The following is a 23,387-nucleotide window of genomic DNA, read 5'->3' on the forward strand; positions in this document are numbered from 1 at the left end:
GTTAGCAACAATCAGCTTCACGTGGAGAATTGAGGGGTGCCCATGACTGATGGATGGAAACCAATTAATTTGAATTGCAGTTCACTGGAATTTGTACTGCTTGTGCATCTGTTAAAATGTGCACACACAAATAATAAAACGTAAATAGATATGCAAAAGCGCATTAGTTGACCATTTTAAGCCTTTATTTACATGCCACTTCCTTCAAGAAATCCTGAGATGCAGAATAAAATATGCCTAGATAATCATGCTTGGTTAGTAACCCTAAACATGTTATATGCATTAGTTCCTTGCACATGGCCTCTGAAATGCATTCCTTTAAGACTTGTTTGACTCCATTGCAAGTGCTTTAGATAGCCAGAGTGAGCATGACAACATTAACACGAGCAGGAGCAGGAAGTTTGGCTCTTTGAGTCTGCTCTGCCATTTATCAAGATCACCACTGATCTTTTACCTAAGCACGATTTCAGTACATTATCCCCATATCCTTTGGTTCCTTTACTATCCAGAAATCTATTGATTCTATAGCTGAACCTTCACAGCTGGCCAGGGCAGAAAGTGCCAAAGATTCACCACTCTCTGTGTGAAATAATTTCTCCGTATCTTGATCCTCAAAGGCCTACTCCTAAGGCTGAGATTGTAACCCCTGGTCTGAGTGCTTGCCGAGACATGTACCAAGATGTCCTCCTTGCTTTCTTCTAAGATCTAGAGAATACAGATCTGGACTATTTCTCATATAGCAAACCCCAGAATCAGTTCTATAAACCTTTTCTGCACTCCCCAGGACATCCCTATTTTTTAGGGAATAGGTCCAGCATTGTCTCAACAATGCCCTGTATGATTGTAATAAGTATCCTATACTCAAATCTTCTCATAATAAAGACCAACCTTCTCAATGGTCTGCTACACCTTCCATGTCTTATGCACAGGAATGGGGCACGTGGGACCCTCTGAACCCTAATAATACCTAATCTCTAACTATTTAGAAAGAGCTCTGCCTTTTGTTTTGTGTAGCAGTGGCAGACGGCAAATGATAGATAGATAGATAGATAGATACTTTATTCATCCCCATGGGGAAATTCAACATTTTTTCCAATGTCCCATACACTTGTTGTAGCAAAACTAATTACATACAATACTTAACTCAGTAAAAATATGATATGCATCTAAATCTAAATGTGCCTTCTGAGATCTGCTGCTAAGAAATTCAGTAGGGAAGGGGCTGTCACAACCATGGATTCGGCAGCGCAGCAGATACGGGAATTGTGCTCCTTTCATTCCATTGTAGTATTTGTAGAGACTTGGACACAGCAATGCTTCACTGCCTGTTTGCATTCTGCCTTGCCTGAGAAATTGGACTGTCGATTCAACTGTCTCTGAAGACTAGCGGTATTTGTTTAATATTTAGTTGTTCTTTTCAGCTGCAGTGTAGGCTTTGTTTTTCCATTTGAGAGTTTTAGTTAACGGCTCTGTTGGCCCAGCGTTTTTTTTCCCCTTTAACATTGTTGGCATTAAAGTCTGTGAACTGTGGGCCACGTCTGCTTCGGGTGACAGGCATAAAAGCAAGACCATAGCAGTGCCCAGAGAGGAAATCAGCTATACCCAGTGTCAGGGGGCAGTATTAGGTTGATGGCAATTGGCTAATAGAGGACTCATAATAAGAGCTGGGGTTAGACCAAAAGTCAGTTGTTGCGTATTGCGGGTCAGTACACATGACAGGTGGGAGGAGGTCATTTATGTGCAGCTGGTGAGTGAAAGTTGGGAACTGGCTGTCCTTGGCACAGAATGGTTGAGTGAGGTTTTTCCGAGTTGCAGTTGATAGGTGATATTGGTACTTAAGGAGTTCCTTCATTGTTCAGATGGGGGTTAGTATGATTGGCTGTAAAGAACATGGAGTTGGATGTGGGTCAGTGGTCAGGGAGGTTGTTAGAAATTTTAGAAGTATTGAGTTTGTTTGAGAAGCAGATGAATTGCTGGGGTTAGTGTCATGTTAGGTTCATAAACTGAAATGATCGGTACCATAACCCTGACAGGGGCAGGTTTCTAACTTACTTAAGATTGACATAGAACGTAGAAAATAGAAATCTACAGCACATTACAGGCCCTTCAGCCCACAATGTTGTGCCAACCATGTAACTTACTCTAGAGACTGCCTAGAATTTCCCTACCACATAGCCCTCTATTTTTCTAAGCTCTATGTACCTATTGAAGAGGCTCTTAAAAGACCCTGTTGTATCCACTTCCACTGCTGCTGCCGGCAGTGCATTCCACGCACCCATCGCTCTCTGTGTGGAAAACATATCCCTGACATCCCCTTGATACCTATTTTCAAAACTATGCCCCACCTCGTTTTAGCCATTTCAGCCCTGGGAAAAAGCCTCTGGCTATCCACACGATCAATGTTATACACCTCTATCAAGTTACCTTTCTCATCCTCCGTCGCTCCAAGGAGAAAGGCCAAGTACACTCAACCTATTCTCACAAGGTGCAACATCCTTGTAAATCCCCTCTGCACTCTCTCTATAGTATCCACATCCTTCCTGTAGTGAGGCGACCAGAACTGAACACAGTACTCCAAGTGGGGTCTGACCACGTTCTTATATTTTTTTGCCGCAAGGTAATGTTACAGCTATATAAGACCCATAATATAGCTATGTATACGTCACGATATAGCTATATAACAGCTACTGTATATATGACATTCTTGAGTGAAGTTCACAAGGCCACCTAGGACCTGTGTCTGTCCAGGTACCAGTGCATCTGTCACACGCCAGGCCCAGAGCAAAAGCTGCTGATCTAGCATTCCATGTCATTAGTCTCTAATATTCTATTTTTCACATGGATTGACTTGTGTAGCAGAATTAAATGTGCCATACACTCCAAAGGCACATCGACCCATCACTCAACTGTTTCCACAACCAATGGACTCATTTTCAAGGACTTCACAACTCAAGTTCTCAAATATTTATTATTATTATTGTTTTGTTTATTTTCTTAATTGTATTTACACAATTTGTAATCTTTTGCAGATTGGTTGATTGTCCATCTTTGTGTGTAGTTTTCCCACTGATTCTGTTCTGTTTCTTATTTACAGTGAATGCCCACAAGAAAATAAATCTCGAGGTACTATATGGTGATGTGTGTAATTTGATAATACATTTACTTTGAACATTACGCCTTGTAGGATTGAAAAAGAATATCTTTTGCATAGTGAGGAGTTGGTAATGGTGTATCTCAGGATCTAGCTAGTATTGTATTCTATGAATTTCAGTTGGGTTGGAGGAATGTGGAGAGTGTCCGTGACCTCTCCAGGTTAGAAAACTCTGCTGATTCAGTTATCCCCTCATAGAGAAGATTGTCTCAGCAAATGATATTGTGGACAGTGAGCTGACCCAACCAAAGTTCACAGTAAGTGTATTTTCAAAGTACATTTATGTCGCCAAGTGCTACGTGAGCTTCATCTTCTTGCAGGCATTCACAATAGAACGAAGAAATACAATAGAATCAGTGAAAAATTACACACAAAGACAAACAAACTGTGCACATACAGAAAGGAAGAAATGATAATAAATCATTTTGCTGACATTGAGTGAGAGGTTGTTGTTGTGGCACCACTCAGCCAGATTTCCAATCTCTCTCCTTTCTGCCAATCTGTCACCACCTGGACAAAAAAGAGACGTACGTTTGAATGCTGTTCATAGACTTCAGTTCAGCATTCAACCCAATCATCCCTCAGAAACTGATTGGAAAACTGAGCCTACTGGGCCTGAACACCTCCCTCTGCAACTAGATCCTAGACTTCCTGACTGGGAGACCTCAGTAAGTCCAGATCGGAAGCAGCATCTCCAACATCATCACACTGAGCATGGGGGCCCCCCAGGGCTGTGTGCTCAGTCCACTGCTGTTCACTCTGCTGACCCACGACTGTGCTGCACCACACAGCTCGAACCACATCATCAAGTTCGCCGATGACACGACTGTGCTGGGTCTCATCAGCAAGAACAATGAGTCAGCTTACAGAGAGGAGGTGCAGCGGCTAACAGACTGGTGCAGAGCCAACAACCTGTCTCTGAATGTGAACAAAACAAAAGAGATGGTTGTTGACTTCAGGAGGGCACGGAGCGACCACTCCCTGCTGAACATTGACGGCTCCTCAGTAGAGATCATTAAGAGCACCAAATTTCTTGGTGTTCACCTGGCGGAGAATCTCACCTGGTCCCTCAACATCAGCTCAATAGCAAAGAAAGTCCAGCAGTGTCTCTACTTTCTGCGAAGGCTGAGGAAAGTTCATCTCCCACCCACCATCCTCATCACATTTTACAGGGGCTGTATTGAGAGCATCCTGAGCAGCTGCATCACTGCCTGGTTCGGAAATTGCTCCATCTTGGATCGCAAGACCCTGCAGCGGATAGTGAGGTCAGCTGCGAAGATCATCGGGGTCTCTCTTCCCGCCATTACAGACATTTACACTACACGCTGCATCCGCAAAGCAAACAGCATTATGAAGGACCCCAGGCACCCCTCATACAAACTCTTCTCCCTCCTGCCATCTGAGAAAAGGCACCAAAGCATTCGGGCTCTCACGACCAGACTATGTAACAGTTTCTTCCCCCAAGCCATCAGACTCCTCAATACCCAGAGTCTGGACTGACACCAACTTACTGCCCTCTACTGTGCCTATTGTCTTGCTTATTATTAATTGTAATGCCTGCACTGTTTTGTTCACTTTATGCAGTCCTGGGTAGGTCTGTAGTCTAGTGTAGTTTTTTCTGTGTTGTTTTTACGTAGTTCAGTGTCATTTTTGTACTGTTTCATGTAGCAGTTGTCTCGTTTTTACTGTGTACTGTACCAGTAATTATGGTTGAAATGACAATAACAAGTGGCATGACGTGACTTGACTTGACCTTTGACTTGACCAACAACAGCCACTTCAATTTTATGCAACCACATGCTCCATTAGCCCATCAATCCAAGAGCAAGCTCTCAAAATGTCTCCCATTAGAGAGCCAGGTTTAAAGATAATTCTCCCTCCTTAATTTAAGTGACATCTGCAGTATGATCTTCATCCTGTCCATTGAAAAGTGATAAAATGTTCTTCCTTGGCCTCTAAAATTTGAATTGCAAATTGGAAAAAAACAAAACAATGACCAGGTATTATTTTGAAATTGGATATGATGACCTGCATAATGTACATTTGATGTTCTCTTTCTTTAGAACAGCACTGAAATCCTTGCATGTCATGCTGTTTTCGTCAGGTCTATTAGGGCTGTTTCTTTCCAGAGTGGAGTCTGTTTACAAACTTCCATGTTTAATTGTTGTGTTTGTTTGAAATTTGGTTGGTGCTTCCAGTCCTGAACAGACTTATACCAATGTCATCCGATTACATCATGCATGCAGCACCCACTCAGAGGATTTTGGAGAAATGAATATGGTTAGTTCTGAGCAAAGTTTGTCTCTGAGAAGAATGAAGATTTATTCGGAACTCATTTTCTGAAGCAGCATAACCCAAAGGGTGACTCCCAGACTTGGGTAGAGTCCCTTTGACTTACCTAAACACCAATAGGCCGCACCCTCCCCTATCGTTTTGTCATCCCGTTCCATCCCAGTAACACTTGATGCTCAGTCACTGGACCCTCTCTTCCTCAGGATTAACCACATTTGATGCTGGTGCCAGACTTGCCTGCAGTTTAGTTATACCACTCTGCTGTGGACCAGAGTGCAACAGAAAGTGTATCCAAGACCGTTCAAGAGTGTCCATTCCTTGAGCACTGGGCACCACTGAACTTATAAAGTGCCAAGCTTATGACCAAAATGGTGGTTGTTGCTGTAGAGGACTATCACTGCAGCTCTCTGGGCATCAGTGAAATCCTCGCTGTATTTGAGGGTGGTAGAAATCTAAAGGTTTTGAGCATGGATTTTACATTTCACAGTACCACTTCTTAATACATTGTAATTAGGGTTGATTCATAGAAAATTATACAGTAAGAAGAGAATGCAGGCATCTGCAAGAAACCCAGAGGTGGCATGAATGTTAGTAGTTAATGATTAAATTGCTAGTGTAATTAAACTTGTTTGCAAAATCCGGAACCCTTGTGCCATTGTGAAAGTGTCATATCAAAAGGCGGCTGAATCAATTACCGTTCTTGGCTGTCTTCCTGGAAGCCAGCACCTGAGTAAGCAGTATTAGATATGAGTGAGTATCCTGGCTCTTTATTGTATAGAATCTGTTCCCTCTGCAGACCTTCTGCAAAGTTTCTGCAGTGAAATTTGCTCAGTACATTACCAAATGTGACAATAGACAGGATAGCAGAAATACTATGTATGATCTGGCATTTAATCGGTGTGACACAATGCATTAAAGCTATCATGTTCAGTTTCTTAATATATTTTCTTTCTAATAGTTGTTTTTCTTCTCTTTTTGTTAATTTTGTGCAAGGACAGGGACTCTGCTATTCAAAGGTGAATCTACTTAAGGTGGTCAGCAGACTTAAAATCTGTCTAGTTTGTTTAATTTGCTACTGAAAGTTTACCTTGACCAATCATTTCAGTGAAGGAATAGAATGAAAAATAATCTAGAGCATAGAATGTTTATTTTACAATTTTTTATTTGTTCTCAGTCTTCATGCTTGGCGGTAATAGAGGATTATGAAAATGAAATTGGAACATTACAGTTGGTTAAATATTTAGCAAAGTCTTGCCTGTAGGATCTTCAGTATCCCTGGACTAAAATATTGGGAGAGATACGATTTATACTTTGTATATATTGTCAAACAACAGGGAAAACTTGTGTTCCATTCACAAGCCTGATGAAGTCAGTGCACCAGGAGATTTTTGTTGTCATATTTAATTTATGTTCATTTGGTAATCTGGCATTGAGAAACAATTATGTTAGAACTCAGATCTATGGCTCAGAGGTAAAATATCTGCATGGTGGATAATTTTAATGGTCGTTCAGTGGCATCTTCTGTCTCACTTCCTTTGTCGATTTCACTGAAGTGGAACTGTAGAGTTCAATGCCTGGAGAATTTTTCTATGCAAGGAGATTAACCAAAAACCCACTTAAAGCTGAAAATACAGAAATGATTGTAATAACATTTGCTAACAATTTCTACAGGTTGCAATGAAGGATACTCAAGAATATTTGTAAAGGCACTCACCCATGTCAGATGCATGGGAACAGAAGGTAGGATGATGAAGGTTCTGGGAATCTCAGCTACGCCATTGCTCTTGCTCTTCTTTCTGCTGTCAGAATTGAGATTTACCTGCAAATCAGAGGGGAGGGACTACAAGCAATAGTTCAGCAATTCACCTTCCAATTTTATTTCTGCCTTGCAGGATGTCTTGTGGGCAAACTTGCTCTACATACACCTGGTTACTTTCAGACCCTATGCTTGTGTCTGCAGACCATTACGAAACTAGACCTGAGGTAACAAGCCTCGGCAATGAGGAAATCAGCCTACGAAATGCTCTCTGTTCGAGGCATTGATTTAGTATTTTGACATTGTAAAGGCAATGGGAAATTGTGTGAGGGAATGGGAATTAGAATCAATATCATTTTTTTATCACTGACATATGTGGTGAAGTTTATTGTCTGGGGGCAGCAATTCATTGCAAGGCATGAAAATTACTTGTATGTTACAATAATTAAATAAATAGTACAAAAATGAATAACAAGTTGGTGTTCACAAGTTCATGGACCAACCAGAAATTTGTTGGTAGAGAGGAAGGAGCTGTTCTTAAAAAGTTGAGTGATGCTCCTCAGGCTCCTGTATCCAACCCCACCCCCTTGATGATAGTGATGAGAAGATTGTGCCAGATTGTGATGGTCTTTAATGGTGAATGCTGCCTCTTGAAGATATCCTCAGTGGCAGGGAGGTTGTGGCTTGTGCCGGTGATGGAGGAGGTTGAGTGTCTAACTCTCTACAGACTCTCACCATCCTATGCATTAGAGGCTCCAAGCAGAGCTGTGATGCATTGAGCCAGAATGCACCCCACCGTACCTCATTAGAAATTTGCAAACGTCTTTGGTGACCAACCAAACCTCCTCAAATTCCAAATTAAGTAGAGCCGCTGGCATGCCTCCTTCGTGATGCCATCAATTTGAGATCCTCTTGAGATGTTCACACCCAGGAGCTTGAAGCTGCTCACCCTTTCACCGAGATCTGATGTGTGTTCCAACTTCCCTTTCCTGAAGTCCACAATTATTTCCCTGGTCTTGCTGACTCTAAGTGCGACATTGTTGCAACAGCACTCAACCAGCCATTCTATTTCACTCCTTTATTCCTCCCCTTTGCCTCTGAGATTCTGCCAAAATCTGGTGAATTTATTAGCAAATTTCTAAATGGTGTTTGAGCTGAGACACACAGTTATGAGTGTAGAAAGGGAAGAACAGCGGGCTAAGCATGCATCCTTGAACTACACCACTATCATTGATACCCTTTTGAGCAGATGGGAACATCCGACTGCAGCAATGGAAATCTGAAGATGTCTTTGAACACTCCTGCCAGCTGCTTGGCACAGGTTTTCAGTTCCCTGCCAAGTACACCATTGGGACCTGACACCTTGCAAGGGTTCACCTTCTCGAAGGATGCTCTGCCATCAGCCTCTGAGGCAGAGGACACAGAGTCACCAGACGCTGTGTGAGTTCATGGAGGAATAATGTTATTGTTCCTTTCAAAGAAAGCTTGAAAGGCATTGAGCTCATTGCAAAGTCAGGCATCACCATTTTTGTTATTAGGTTTCGACTTGTAGGAAGAAATGGAATGCAAACCCTGCCACAGCTGTCTTGCATTCAATTGTGTCTTTAACTTCACATGGAATTGTCTTTTTGCTTTTATGATGGCCTACTGTAAGTCATGTCTACAGTTCTCATAGGACTCTGACTGACTTTCCTTGAATGCCACAAATCTAGCCCCCTGGAAACTCTGAATCTCCTGGTTTACGTTGTGCTTCTGGTTTGGAAATGGATGATATGGTCTCAAAGGCATACTTCATCCACACAGTATACACACAGAGTGTACACACAGTTCTACAGTATTACACATTCTACAAGTATCCAATGGTATCTTATCAAAAGGACCAAATGAATGTCTTTTTTGATGGCCATATCATTAGCAATTCTATGAGTAAATCTAAAGACATTAAATAGTGGCATTATCAGCCCTCTCTCATCATACATGACGAGAACTAAAACGAAAACAAATTGCGAAGGTGACAAACAAGAGAGAATCTGCAGGTGCTGGAAATCCAAGCAACGCACACAAAATGCCGGAGGAACTCAGCAGGTCAGGCAGCGTCTATGGGAAAAAAAGTACAGTCAATGTTTCGGGCCGGTACCCTTTGGCAGGACCTGCTGAAGGGTCTTGGCCTGAAATGTCGACTGCACTTTTTTCACAGATGCAGTCTGGCCTGCTGAGTTCCTCCAGCAAATCGTGAGGTTTTTTCAGTAGGGGTCAGATTTTGAATCAGTATGTTATTACCTACTGTCTGACAGATAACAAACTGGTGTAGTAAAGAAGGATATGATCCATATTTTGTGAACTATGCAAATTGTCAGCTAAACTAAATATCAGCAGCACCAATTATTCTGTGGTAAATGTAACTTCAAGGTTAAGTTTAAAACAAATCAGAAAAGAGTATAAAAATCAGCCACATTCCATTTTCTCATATGGAAAATTCTGAGCAAGAAGTATTTATTTTTTGGAAAAAAAAAGTGCCCTGCGTTAATTTATAGAATGGTATAGACCGGTATAAGTAACACTAGGGGGCGTCCTCTACTGCTAGGCAAACTGAAAATCTGTTAGTTGCCTGCACTAGACCATGCTTATTTAAGCAGTGTGCAGTCATATATGGGAGGCTAGTTCCCAGTGACTGTAGAGTCCAAGTAGGTCCTGCCTGCATAAGTAGTAGGTTCTGTTCCCAGAATGGCTTTGACACACATGCAAAACCTGGAATCTCTGAATATCCAACTGTTACTTGAATTATATGTTTGCAAATACATACCGGTCACAAACATTCAAACACACTAAGGCATTTAAAAAAAAAATCGGATAAAATAAATTATTACAAATGTTGGAGGACACTCATATACACTTAAAGTAATTTGATGTATTCAAATTAAATCAAGTAAAAAGGAAAATGCCTTCTCCTTCCCATTCTGCATTTATATCCATTGGTTCAGTTGGCCTTCTGGTCCTGATTCAGGCTCAGCAGAGTGAATGCTGGGAAATCTGAGAAAGCCTATGGTGCCCCGTTGGGTCCAATGAGAACATAGAACAGTACAGCACAGGGACAGGCCCTTCAACCCACAATCTTGTGCTAAGCCAATTAAATTATTAATCAAAAGGCCAACTAAGGTAATCCCTTATGCCTACACAATGTCCATATCCTTCAGTTTCCCTCACATTCATGTGCCTCTCTGAACATTTTTCAAAAGCCCCTGATATACCTGCCTCTAACCCCACCCCGGGCAGCACATTCCAGGCACCCACCACTTCCTGTGTAAAATAAAAACCTGCACCTCACACCTTCTTTGAACTTACTCCCTCTCACCTGAGGAGCATGCCCTCTAGTATTAGAACATTCAACCCTGGGAAAACTATACCGTCTGTCTACACCTCTCATAATCTTATAAACCTCTATCGGATTTCCCCTTGTGACCTAACTAGAGTTTCATAAAGCTGCAGCATAACTTGCTGACTTTTGAACTCATGCCTCAACTAATAAAAGCAAGCATGACATATCAATCTGTGTAGAAACTTTCAGGGAGCTATGAAGATGAATCCCAAGATCCCTCTGCTCATCAATAGTATTAAGGACTAGACCCTTTACAGTACTGTCTCTTTAATTTGAATAGGAAGTAAATAGGACCAGGAGGCCAACTGAACCAATGGATAAAATACAGAATGGGAAGGAGAAGGCATTTTCTCTGTACTGTCTCTTTACATTTGACCTATGAGGTGAAGCACTTGACATTTGTCTGGGTTAAGCTCCATCTGTCATTTCTCTGCCCATATCTGTAACTAATCTATATCCCACTGTATTCTTGGCCAGTCTTCTACATTATCCACAACACCGCCAATCTTTGTATTATCTGCACACTTACTAACCCACTCTACATTTTCATCTAGGTCATGTATATACATCACAAACAACAGTGCAGATCCTTGCAGAACACCACTAATTACAGACCTCTAGGTGGAGTAAGTTCCCTACCCTTTGAGCAAGCCAGTTCTGAACCCAAACGGCCAGTTCACCATGGAACCCATGCATCTTAATCTTCTGGATGAGCCTCCCATGAAGGACCTTGCCAAACACCTTACTAAAATCCAGGTAGACAACATCCACAGCTCTACATTCATTACTCACCCTCATAGTCCCTTCAGAAAACTCAACCAAATTAGTAAGCCATGACTTGCCCTGCACAAAACCTTTCTGGCTCTCTCTATTTAGGCCATGGTTTTCTAAATGCTCAGAAATCTTTACCATAAATGATGTAAGACTCACCAGTCAATAGTTTCCAGGATTATTCTTGGTTCCCTTCTTGAATAATGAAACAACATTAGCCACTCACTCTTTAAGAAACCCAACACAATCTCCTCCTTTACCTTGAAATGCTCCAGCATATTAGTATGCTCAGCACTGATCTCCCTATCCTCCACATCCTTCCTCTTGGTAAATATTGATGTAAAGTACTCATTAAGACCTCACCCACATCCTCCACGTCCTCTACCTCTCCTTAGGGATCCTATTGCTCTTGCTATATGTTTAGCACGCCTTAAGAATCTTTTTAATCCGACTTGCCAAGGACTTTTCATGGCCCCTCCTGGCTTTCCTAATTCCCTTCTTGAATATTTTTCTGGCTTCTTTATAATCCTCAAGGACTCTGTTTGATTCTCGTCTCCTAAGCTTTACATACTTTTCCCTTTTCTCCTTGATTAAAATAAAGAGCTGATTGTGAACTTCAAGAAGGGTAAAACAAGGCTACATGTACCAATCCACATAGAGGGATCAGCAGTGGAGAGAGTGAGCAGTTTCAAATCCCTGGGCGTCAGAATCTCTGAGGATCTAACCTGGGCTATAAAGCAGGCAAGACAGCGGCTATGTTTCATTAGCAATTTGAAGAGATTTGGTCTGTCGGCTAAAACACTCAAACTTCTATAGATGTACCGTGGAGAGCATCCTGACTGGCTGCATCACTGTCTGGTATGGGGGGGAAGGGGTGACTGCACAGGACTGAAAGAAGCTACAGAAAGTTGTAAAATTAATCAGTTCCATCTTGGGTACTAGCCTCTGTAGCAACCAAGGCTTCTTCAAGAAGCAGTGTCCTTCATTAAGAACCCCCATTACCCAGGGCATGCCCTCTTCTCATTGTTACCGTCAGGGAGGAGGTACAGAGACTGAAGGCACACACTCAATGATTCAGAAACCACTTCTTCCCCTCTGCCATATGATTTCTAAATAGACATTGAACCCTTGAACACTACCTCACTTTTTAAAATTTTTAAATATATATTCTTTCTTTTGCACTATTCTGTTCTTATACACACACACACACGATGATTTACTGGATTTACTTAGTTTTTTTTTCTTTCTATATTATCATGTACTGCATTGTACCGCTGCTAAGTTAACAAGTTTCACAACATATGCTGGTTATAACAAACCTGATTCTGATTCAGACATCCAAGATACTCTTACATTGCCATTATTGTCCTCTCTCTGACTGGAACATACCTGTGCAGTTGGTCACTGTATTGACTTGCCCAAAACCAGCTCCCTGCCAGGATATTGGCTCCCCTCCAGTTCAGGTGCAACCTGACCCTCTCGTACAAGTTACCCCTGCACCAGAAGAGGTTCCAATGATCCACGAGGATGAGACAATCGCTAATGTAGGGCATGTGTCTCTGTATCAGCACTTAACTGGAGCAAACTTCCAATCTTCTGGCTCTGTCGTGGAGCTTTTGTCCGTTCTGTTTTCTCTATTGCATTCTGCCTCAAGAACCTATATTATTAGTACACATTTGCTTCCCAAATCTTCAAGTATTTGAGAAAGTATGGCTACAATGTAAATAGAAAGGGTATGGAGTTTCAAGCGAGTTGAAGGGTATTTTTGTGTTGTGAATTTCCTTGAAGCTACTACGTACAGGCCAAGGTAGAACCTAACCAATACATCCATTATCCAAGGTATTAGCTTGCAACAAACCACAACAGTGTCAGTTATACCATGTGAGACACTCCAGTTCTTAAAGCCACTCCATACATGAATAGACCACAGAGGTGGTAATGATTTTGCTGACAAGCTTATAAATCTGTATGTATTAGGAAACAAGAACTGGAAATGGAAACAGCTGCTTCCTATTGAGCAGCTTTGCCTGATAGTGGGAAAGGAGCAATTAATTCAGGCTTGTGTCTTATGCTGGTTACCCCTACTGTTTATTTCAATGTTGTTCCTTTTCGCGCCTTGTGACACATTAGGCGGCTTTTTTTGTGCAGTTTCCTTCGCATTTGTCTGCTTTTTAAAAAGAGGCCAAGTTGCTAGCTCAACACTCAGCCCAGCACAGATGGAAGGGGCCAGCTGGATTTGAACCTGGGACCATTCACCTTGAAGTCCAGTGTTGATGCCACTACATCATCAGCTTTATTTCAGTATGAAGAAACAATACTATAATTTTATTTCTTTGCTGGAGGACTGATTATGGATAAATTTATTATATTTTAATTGTATTTTAAGCATTACTAATGTTAGTGCGTTTATTGTTACGTTATAGTTTATGCTGGGAATTAATTTATTTACTGTCTCTTTTAGAAAGCTAAAGAATTTCTAAAATTAGCAGGGAGTTATTCAGGCATCCTAGTTTGTATAGCTTGCTTACTATTATATACTTAACAACAAATGTGATTTTTAGTTTGCTTGTCTTTGTCAACAACAAAGGGAAGCAGATGACAACGTTTACCTCGTGTTGCTTAGTGTTCCTAGATAACCCAGAGCCCAGGTAAGTGGAAACCTTCACTTAAAGAAAGTACTGTATGTGGATTTGCTTTCAAACTGAATCCAAGTTTGACTTTGCTTCATTAGATTGTTTTCAGCTGAGATGGGCTTGAATAGAAAGCATGTTATTTCTTGCGTGTTATTATTGCACCAAACTGTTGATGTGACTACATAAAAGAAACCAGTAGCAATGAGAGGGTAATTGTATTATTAGTACTTCCCGTCAGTGAAGAGGTAGAGGACCCTGAAGCTGTGGCTGCAAAACAACAAATGTCACACATTATAAATTGATAGAGAAATGATCTTAAAGCTGTCCAATTCTTGTACATATTTCTCTATCAATTTTTTGAATATTTCAGATTTCTTGGTAATTGGCTTGCTTGCGACATTGATTTTCACATCCTGGACATTGTGAGCAAGGTTTTGAGTCATGACAATGACAGAAGTTATTTTTAGAGATTATTATGAGAGAGTTCATTGTCACATGGAGAGGACTGTTCAGAAAGGAAGTACCTATGTCTTGTGCTAATCCGTCAGATCTGTTAAAGTTATTTGTGTAAAAGCTCATTCAAATTAAAATCCTTCTATTTGGCTTTACTCTAAATACGAAGATGGCTCAGTTTTTGAGTGAGACTTCAAAGGGGAACTGAGCCATACCCAAATACAAAACATGCCATTTGAGTTGCTTAGTTATATGTTTTACACCCAGTCTTTGCTCTTCGCGCTGTCATTTGATTAAAACCCAACCTTTTAGACTGGAAATATATATGTGTGTGAACTGAATCAAGTTAATTATGACAATACATCAGGCACTTTCAAAAATTGGATTCAGCTTCTGTAATAAGAGAAGAATCACAACTTGGATAAAAGGAAAGCAAATTCAAATTTGATAGAATTTGTTCTTGGCTGTTTTAAAGCACAAAATAATGCTTGGCACTAAATTGCATGCGTCATGTCAAAAGCCATTTTGGTAAGGATCTTTGTACATGTATAGTGAATATCAACTAAGTTGGGTGATCGCTTTGTGTATTCAGTCCACGGGAATAACCCTCCGGTTCCAATTGCTTACCACTTTTATTCTCCATCCCACTGCCTTTCTGTAGCCTCCTACCCTGTTGCAATGAGAACTAACGCAAGCTTGGGAAACAACTCAACTTCCATCTGGTTATGTTACAAGCTTCTGGATTCAATATTGAACTCACTTTCTTAACATAACATACTCATGTATATGCCAACATAATGGGCAAATCCCAATATGCCAGAACCATATCAGCAACAAATTACACAAATATAGTAGCTCAGTCTTATCCCACCTATCACACGTCTTCACTGTAACAAATAATTTGTCTTTGTTTCGTCCATATTTCACAGCTATATAAAATTATTACTCTCATTCTAAGGAAACATTCACAGTTTCCTATTCCACAGATGCTTTGCAAGCTGCTTAGTTTTTCCAGAATTTCCACTTTCTGTTTTTATATTATGCAGCCTATTGGTATAACTCCCACATCTTTATCAGTCACATCTCATTACACAAACCAAATTGCTGCGCTGGTAACTACTGCCATTATACCATTTTGACTTGGCCTTTTGCAAACATCCCTGTTTATTCTGAATGCACATTCTTTTCCTGCACATAGCTTTCTCCTACTGAAAGCTAACATGCTCCTTTTTCCCAATTCTGATCAAAGGTCACAGTCCCGAAATGTTGAGTTTCTCTTTCCACAGATGCTGCCTGACCTGCTAAGTTTATCCAGCTTTTTTTTTCTATTTTGCTTCAGAGATATTGAAAGTTAGCCAAATATGACAATGATCAATATGTAAAGCCAATTTAACTGCAGCACTGTTAGTTTGGAGGTCAGTGTTCTAGCTTATTCACTGGAGAGTGCAGCATTGAACACATATTCAGCAGCAGGAAAGTGCCAATCAGCCAGTACAATTTAAAATGATCATCAACTACTTGCCAGCGTTTTGTCTTGTTGCGACAAGTATTCTCCTGCTATCTGTAGCCGTTTCAAGTTGCAAGTCTACAAGAAGTATATAGCAAGAGCTGAAGGACATCTTGCAGACTTCAGAGCTCCTGCACAAACCATTCCTCCCAGACAATTATGTATTTCAGACATTCCCCTTTCAAAATAGCATAACACGGAACTGAGCAAAGGGCACTCAGATGAGGGGAGGCATCATGAAGGAGAGATCAGGAGGAGGAGGAGCCCTGACCTACCCAACTGCTCCGCCTTCTAAGCCTCAATGAAGAGCACTTTGTGTGCAACTCCAAGAAGGCCCAATTGTAGCCATTAACTCTCACTTAGGACTGCGGTAGCAATGACTTTCAAGTCGGAGACAAAAGAGACTGTAGATGTTGGAATCTGGAGCAACACATAAAAAGTGTATGTCTTGAGGAAGGGTCTTGATCTGAAATATTGACTGTCTATATCCCACATTAGATGCAGTCTGACCTGCTGTGTTCCTCCAGCTTCTTATGTGTGGCTTTCAAGTTGCCCAGCTCCATAAATATTTATCCACCTGTCTCCTTTGAAGCTGGAACTGGAGATATGTCTTACAGTTTGTCGTGTTTGGTAGTTACTGGAGAAACACCCGATTTGGAAATATCAGAGCAAATGAAAAGGTAAAAACTTGGGGGACTAGGCTAGCTCGTATAACCAGTGGATAACAGTATGCTTGAAAGCCAGAACGCCATGCAAAATATGCTAGAGCTGACCAATGGCACAGTAAACTGAAGCTTCTGCTGTTCAGATTATTCTGAAGCATTTCTTTTAGTGCATGACAAATTGTGGGTTGTGGTTCAAAGTCAGGTGTAGCGTATTGTATAACCTTACCATGGTGAGGGCACCACACTGGTTATCAACTCAAGCACGAGAGAGAAGTTGAAGAGAAGGAACAAGAAGAAGGATGTAGCCTTTTCACCAGCCTTGTTCCGTTTGCCTAGAAAATGTAGGTGAAAGGTTAAGGGTGAATGGTGAAAAGTTTAAGGGGAACATGAAGGGAAACTTCACTCAGAGGGTTGTGAAAGTGTGGAACAAGGTGCCAGCACAAGTGGTGTGTGCAAGCTCGATTTCAACATTTAAGAGAAGTTTGGGTAGGTACATGGACGGTTGGGGTATGGAAGGCTATGATCCTGGTGCAAGTGAATGGAAGTAAGCAAGTTAAATGGTTTGGCACAGACTAGATGGGCCGAAGGGCCTACTTTTGTGCTGTACTTTTCTATGATCCCACTAAATAAAATGCCAATGGTCATCCACCAATAGTCTCTTCCAGGGGTATCTTCCCTCTCTAATTGATCATCTATGTCTAGTTGGTTAGTGTGGCCATCACAAAATAACTACTCCAAAATGAGTTCTTCATAAATTATATGCATTATTGGTAAAGTGACTTCAAATTGACTAGAATTGTGAAATCAGAATCAGGTTTAACATCACCTGTTATCCACATTGTCAATAAATGAGCCAATGGGTGGAATTTGAAATTCAGTTTCAGCTTGTTCACCGTCACTGACTTGATTCTTTCTCGTGGTTGCACACAAAGTTGTAGTTCCTGGATATCACAAGTGAAAAATGCACAATGGCAAAGTTGTAGTTTGGGGGAAGTGGGAAGCTAGAAGACCCATGCTGACCCTTTATGTAGCTTGTAAAACAGAAGGATGAGGGTTGAGTTTGAGTGGGATTTAGATCTGCCACCCTCCACAGCCTTGGTAGTGAGTAACCCAGTGGGATAAGGACGCATTGTGTACTTGCCTGTTCCAGTTGGTTACTGCAGTTCCTAGATATGAGCACTGTGCGGTGTTGTGGTTGTCATAGTGGAATAGCTGACCGCAGTTGAATGATGTGGTATTCGTATCCAAGACTGGAAGCCGTAAAAGTAGTGTGTATATTTGACAATATTTGGGTCTAGTGATGCAGGAGGCAGGATTTGACACTTGAAGGTGCGTTCCCCAATGTTAATGGTCGTATGAGATATTGAAGTCTTTGTGACAATGCAGTGAACTTCAGGATCATCAGTTCAGTGAAATACAACAACCAACAAGCCACCTTCAGCATGAATGTGGTAAAAACAGGAGGACCAGCATTATGGGGATGTGATTGACCGAGACAACTACAACTTGATTGGAGATAGATCCATCATTGTATCCCATGAAATAAAGTCATCTGGAAGCAAGTTAAGAAAGTTACTGGATGATGCCACAGCCGTCTCCCTGCTGTACACCATGAACCATTGCCCAACAGAGGGAAAATAGGCATTGATGCCAACCTCTGTGCCTCTGGTTGGAAAGCATATTGGACCAAGGAAGGACCATATTGGACCGAGGAAGTGTGAGCAACGTGCATTAAGGTTATTGCATGGGCTTCAAATGGGAGACAGAAAGCTGCTTGTAAAAGTAGATGCAAAGACCAAAGTCCAGCTGGATGAATGGAAAGCCAAAAAGAAAGGAGTCAACAGAGATACCAAAACAGAGAATTTTCAGATAATGTTGTGGATGAGGAAACTAAAAAGAGAGATCAGATTGTTAAGGGAGCAATAGAAGGATTATTAAGAGAATACTCCAGTGAACGAATTGCACCTTCCCAAGATCAAGATGCACATTCTAGAAAGAAAATAAAGGAAAAGAAATAAGTGATATGGAAATAGAAAAGAATAAATGAGGCATAAGTTTATAAGAAATTAGCAACTTCAGAGATACTTTCAAAAAACTAGAAGAAGAAGAAAAAGGTCAATAAAATGTAAGACTGTAGTTGGAAAAAAAAAGAGAAGAGATAGAGAGAAAGAATGTGAGCAAGAAAGAGAAAGGCTTGAAAGAGAGACAGAATGTGAGAAAGAAAAAGAGCTGTTGGGAATCGTGAGGAGGACCATGAGCGAGACCGTGAAAGGGATTGTGAAAAAAGCAAGTACCAAAGTAGATCCAGAGAGGAAAGCTGAGAGAACAAGAAGAAAGGTACCCAGGGCTGTCAGAACCACTTCCTGCAGTCTCGGAGTCAACTCCTACAACCACCACGGAGGAGGCCCCAGAACCTGAGATTGTTTCACAGCCACATCTCACCTGCCAAGCAGAGAGACCTCCCTGGTCAAGAAAAACATTATCCCACAAAAGTAAGAAATCCTCCACTGCAATTAAAGCTTTATGCCTGAATGAGACAATTTAAAATGTAGTATGCTGTGGATGTAGTTGTATTATGTAGTATACTGTATACATAATTGAGATGCATTCTACATAGAGCTGTAGCCAAACAGGAAGGAGTGTCATCTATTTAATATTTCTTTAATATTTGAGTGATAATGTTGATTATGCATTTTTTAAATAATGATGGGTAATATGTAAAAGTACATGAATTGCATATGTCATGAGGCCACCGTGTTGTACGTATGCACCTTGCTTAAAGTAAAACTTAATATACACATGTTATGGGTGATTCTTCAATTAGGGGCACTTAATTAGGGGCTTGAAATTCTGAAAAATAAAATTCCTTGGAACTTTTTATGTTATAACCTTTATTTTAGGCTCTGGAATGAAGACCAGATGTTGGCATTGATCAACTTTTAACAGAATTTTTATATTTTAAGGCATTTTTTGCAGAGCTTTCATGGATGAATATCATTTCCCTCACACCTTCGAAGTACTGAATTTAATTTAAAAAGAAATGGCAAACAAAGATTTCAAAGTCAATCTTGCAAACAAAATAGTGCGCTTTAATAAATACGTTCTAACTCATTTTTAAGTACATTCAGAATATAATTTTGAGGTTTTCTTAAGCATGTCAATATTTTCCTTGGCTAAACACCAAAACAGTTGTTTACTTATTAGACTATTGGAATTTTAATCCTTTTTGACAGAACCGATTTTTACATCAAAGCACTTGATTTGAGCAAATGAGTTCAGACCAGTATTACTAAACAAAACTTTATTTCCCATCAAAATGTGCACTCTGATGGTAATGACAAAATACTTTTTACACTGGCAAAATATGGTTTTAGTTTAACATCAACTCTTACAAACATCTGTCCAACTAGAAAAAGCAACACTCACAATTAAAACACATCCTTACAGTCTGCACTATTTATCAAAATTCCATAAGAGATCACAATTTTTAAGGCAGGCAACTAGAGAAATTTGCTAAAGACATCTACATGAAACATGAACTTAGGCAGCACAACTAAATTAGGCATTGCTTAGTCATGTTAAAAAAAGTAATCATGCTTACATAACATCTACCTAACCCTCCCCAGCTCTGGAATAAGCAGCAAATGAAATTTCATACAGTTTATAGAGATTGTTATTTTTCAACTGTCTATAAGAGAGAACATTTTTAACACTGACGAAACATTTATTCAACCCTCTTCACACTTTTTTCTAATCAGTAAGATTTACGAAGCTTTGACAGAAACCTAAACAACAATGAAAAAAGCAACACTTGAAATTTAAAGCAGCTTCTTATAGTCTCCATTAGTGCATCACCGTGAAACCTCAGGGAGATGGAGGACATTCTGTTCTTGTTGTGTGTGTCTCTCTCCCCCTCTCCACCCTCCCTCTCTCCCTCTCCCCCTCTTCCACTCCCCCTCTCTCTCCTCCCCTCCCTCTCTCCCTCTTCCACTCCCCCTCTCTCTCCTCCCCCTCCCTTCTCTCTCTCCTCCCCCTCCCTTCTCTCTCTCCTCCCCCTCCCTTCTCTCTCTCCTCCCCTCCCCTCTCTCTCTCCTCCCCTCCCCCTCCCCCTCGGTAATGGCACATAATAAACATACTCTCAGATAAGGAGGTATAAATCTTTAAATTACCCACACTTCTGCACATCAAGATGTCAGTCTTCTGCCGTGATGGTCACATGACCCCCTGACACTTCTCATTTTTATGACCACCACATAAACAGTTGTTTGAAAAAACTTAGTTGGTCTCTAAAATGTGTTGACAATGAGAGAAGCGTTGGGGACAGAAGTTCTTTGTTATAAAAAATGTACAACTTGTATAAAAAATAACCCACATGAATTTGACATGTTTAAAAGTTCTTGTGAGACAACGCAAACTAAAACTTTCATGAATTTAATACATTATTACTGTATTTTGAAGACAGTTGCAGAGTCTAGGTAGGGGACAAACACTAAATAGCAAAATTCTGACACATTTGAGGTTTTAATTAAAAGTTAAGAAAATATTATTCATGAAGCATACTGAAAAAAGTTATCACCTAACTTTTAAAACTACTATATTTGTTTTTATTAGAACTATTTTTTTTCTCTTGAAAATCTACCCCAGCGACAGAAAAGTTACCCTAATTACACAATCACCCTTATATCCTGGCTCCCTTATGTTCCTTTCAATTAGTTTTTGTTTTGGAGTTACAAAACATAATATTAAGTACCACTCAAAAATCAATCTGAAGTTATACCGCAGACAATTAAATGTCAGAATGCTGTCATATTGTCAGGAGGTGCTCATGTTAAATGTTTCTTCCTTTGGAATGTGCTTATCAAATCTTTTTGATGCAATAGTTGTGGTAAGTCACAGCTGTCTTTTGAAATCATCAGGTTCCTCCCAATACGTTTGAATCTGGTGTGTAAAGCGGAAATAAGATGACGTCTGAATATTTTGGTGTGCTTTATTTCCAGCTTTATTCAGGATGTGCACAGGAAATGTACTGTTCAGTCTAGCTGTTTGAGTCTGAAAGCAAGTCACTCGTACAGGTCATAAACAATGAACTCTGTTTATTTCAAAGTTACCCAGACTGGTAGGTGACAAGTTACGCTTACTGGCAGTTCAGGTCGTTACAAAAGTCTTCCTGTGTTGGATGTTGAATTAGTAACTCAGTTGAATACTTTACAAGTAATTGTACTTCAAAATATGCACAAAAGTTTTGTAGCAGTTTTAATGAAATAATAATTGTAACAGTGATTAGTTTTATTTTCTCATTGCAACTATCACTTACAAGCAATACTGCAACAGTATTGTAGATTGAAATTTTGTGTATACTTATAAAGCAACTAAAATGATAAATTATAATTTGTGGCTATACATCCAATTGTAGTGGGAAACAATGCAATGAAAGAGTTTGTGATTTATTTGCAATTATACGCAGAAAAATGCAATTAGTTTATCTGGAAGTCGGTATTCTAGTGTGCTGTTTACTGCTGTGGTGGGAGGAGGAGAGGAAAAAGTAAAAGATAGGTGAAACCAGGGAGAGAGGAGGGGTGAAATAATGAACTGGGAAATTGATTGGTGAAAGAGATACAGGGCTGGAGATGGGGGAATCTGGCAGGAGAGGATAGAAGATCATGGAAGAAAGGGAAGAGAGAGGAGCACCAGAGGGAGTTGATGGACAGGGAAGGAGATGAGGTGAGAAAGGACAATGGGAATGGGGAATGGTGAAGGAAGGGGAGTGAGCAATTACCAGAAGTTCAAAAGTTGATGTTCATGCCATCAGGTTGGAGGCTACCCAGATGGAATATGAGGTGATGCTCCTCCAACCTGAGTGTGGCCTCATCGCGGCAGTAGAGGAGGCCATGGACTGACGTGTCGGAATGGGAAGTAGAGTTGAAATGGACAGCCACTGGGAGATCCCACTTTTTCTGGCAGATTCCGCGAAGCAGTCTCCCAATCTACATCGGGTCTCAGCGATACACAGGAGGCCAAACCAGGAGCACCCGATACAGTAGATGACCCCAACAGACTCACTGGTGAAGTGTCGCCTCACATGGAAGGACTGTTTGGGGCCCTGAATGATAGTGAGCGAAGATCTGTAGGGGCAGATGTGGCACCAATTCCACTTGCAAGGATGAGTACCAGGAGGGAGATCAGTGGGGAAGGACGAATGGACAAGAATGTGTAGGGAGGCATTCCTGTGGAAAGTGGTGGAGAGGGAAAGATGCGCTTGGTGGTGGGTTGACGTAGATTGGGAGACCACTTCGCCGAGCCCCTACGCTCCGTCTGCCAGAGAAAGCAGGAGTTCCCGGTGACCACCCATTTCAATTCTACTTCCTATAACATTCCAACATTTCAAAGTGGTCATGGATTAAAATTCACTTCTTGATTTAACAATATCTCTCAAAAAAGAAACCTAGAAACACTTGAAGGAGGAACTGCTATGGGGATATGAGTGAGATGAACTGGATTGCTATTCATTCAGGCAACGGTTTTTTACAAGGACATGGAAGCTTCGGAGAGCATCCCTAAGAGATTTAGGTAACTTTGGGCTATGTGTTCCCTCTGAGCTGTACTATGTTATGATTATGTGAAGTATTTCCAGATATTCCATTTAGGTCAATCATCTTGTAGCAGAAAGCAGTACTCTTCTCCCACTTAGTCATCCACCAAATGGCAATTATGTTCCTGACCATGTTTTTCCCTGGCTAAATCACAGGCATGAGATACAGCATTACAGAATGTTATTAAATGCTG

At 40.7% G+C, this 23,387-nt stretch overlaps 1 protein-coding gene across 3 annotated transcripts in view; it reads left to right on the forward strand.

Moving 5' to 3' along the window:
- LOC140734758 (FYVE, RhoGEF and PH domain-containing protein 4-like) overlaps window positions 1-23,387 on the forward strand; it is a 258,362-nt gene that overhangs the window by 50,368 nt on the left and 184,607 nt on the right. Inside the window, exon 1 of one of the 3 annotated variants that reach the window (XM_073059207.1) lies at window positions 13,605-13,647. The exons of 1 other annotated variant lie outside the window; for it this stretch is intronic. In XM_073059207.1, the coding sequence (XP_072915308.1) occupies window positions 13,620-13,647 (28 nt within the window). In that variant the 5' untranslated portion in view covers window positions 13,605-13,619. Of the gene's footprint in view, window positions 1-13,604; window positions 13,648-21,645; window positions 21,721-23,387 lie in introns of those variants that run through there. One more of the 3 variants, XM_073059205.1, reaches the window with a different exon arrangement.

The sequence above is a fragment of the Hemitrygon akajei genome, chromosome 10, assembly GCF_048418815.1.
Source record: "Hemitrygon akajei chromosome 10, sHemAka1.3, whole genome shotgun sequence".
NCBI lineage: Eukaryota > Metazoa > Chordata > Chondrichthyes > Myliobatiformes > Dasyatidae > Hemitrygon > Hemitrygon akajei.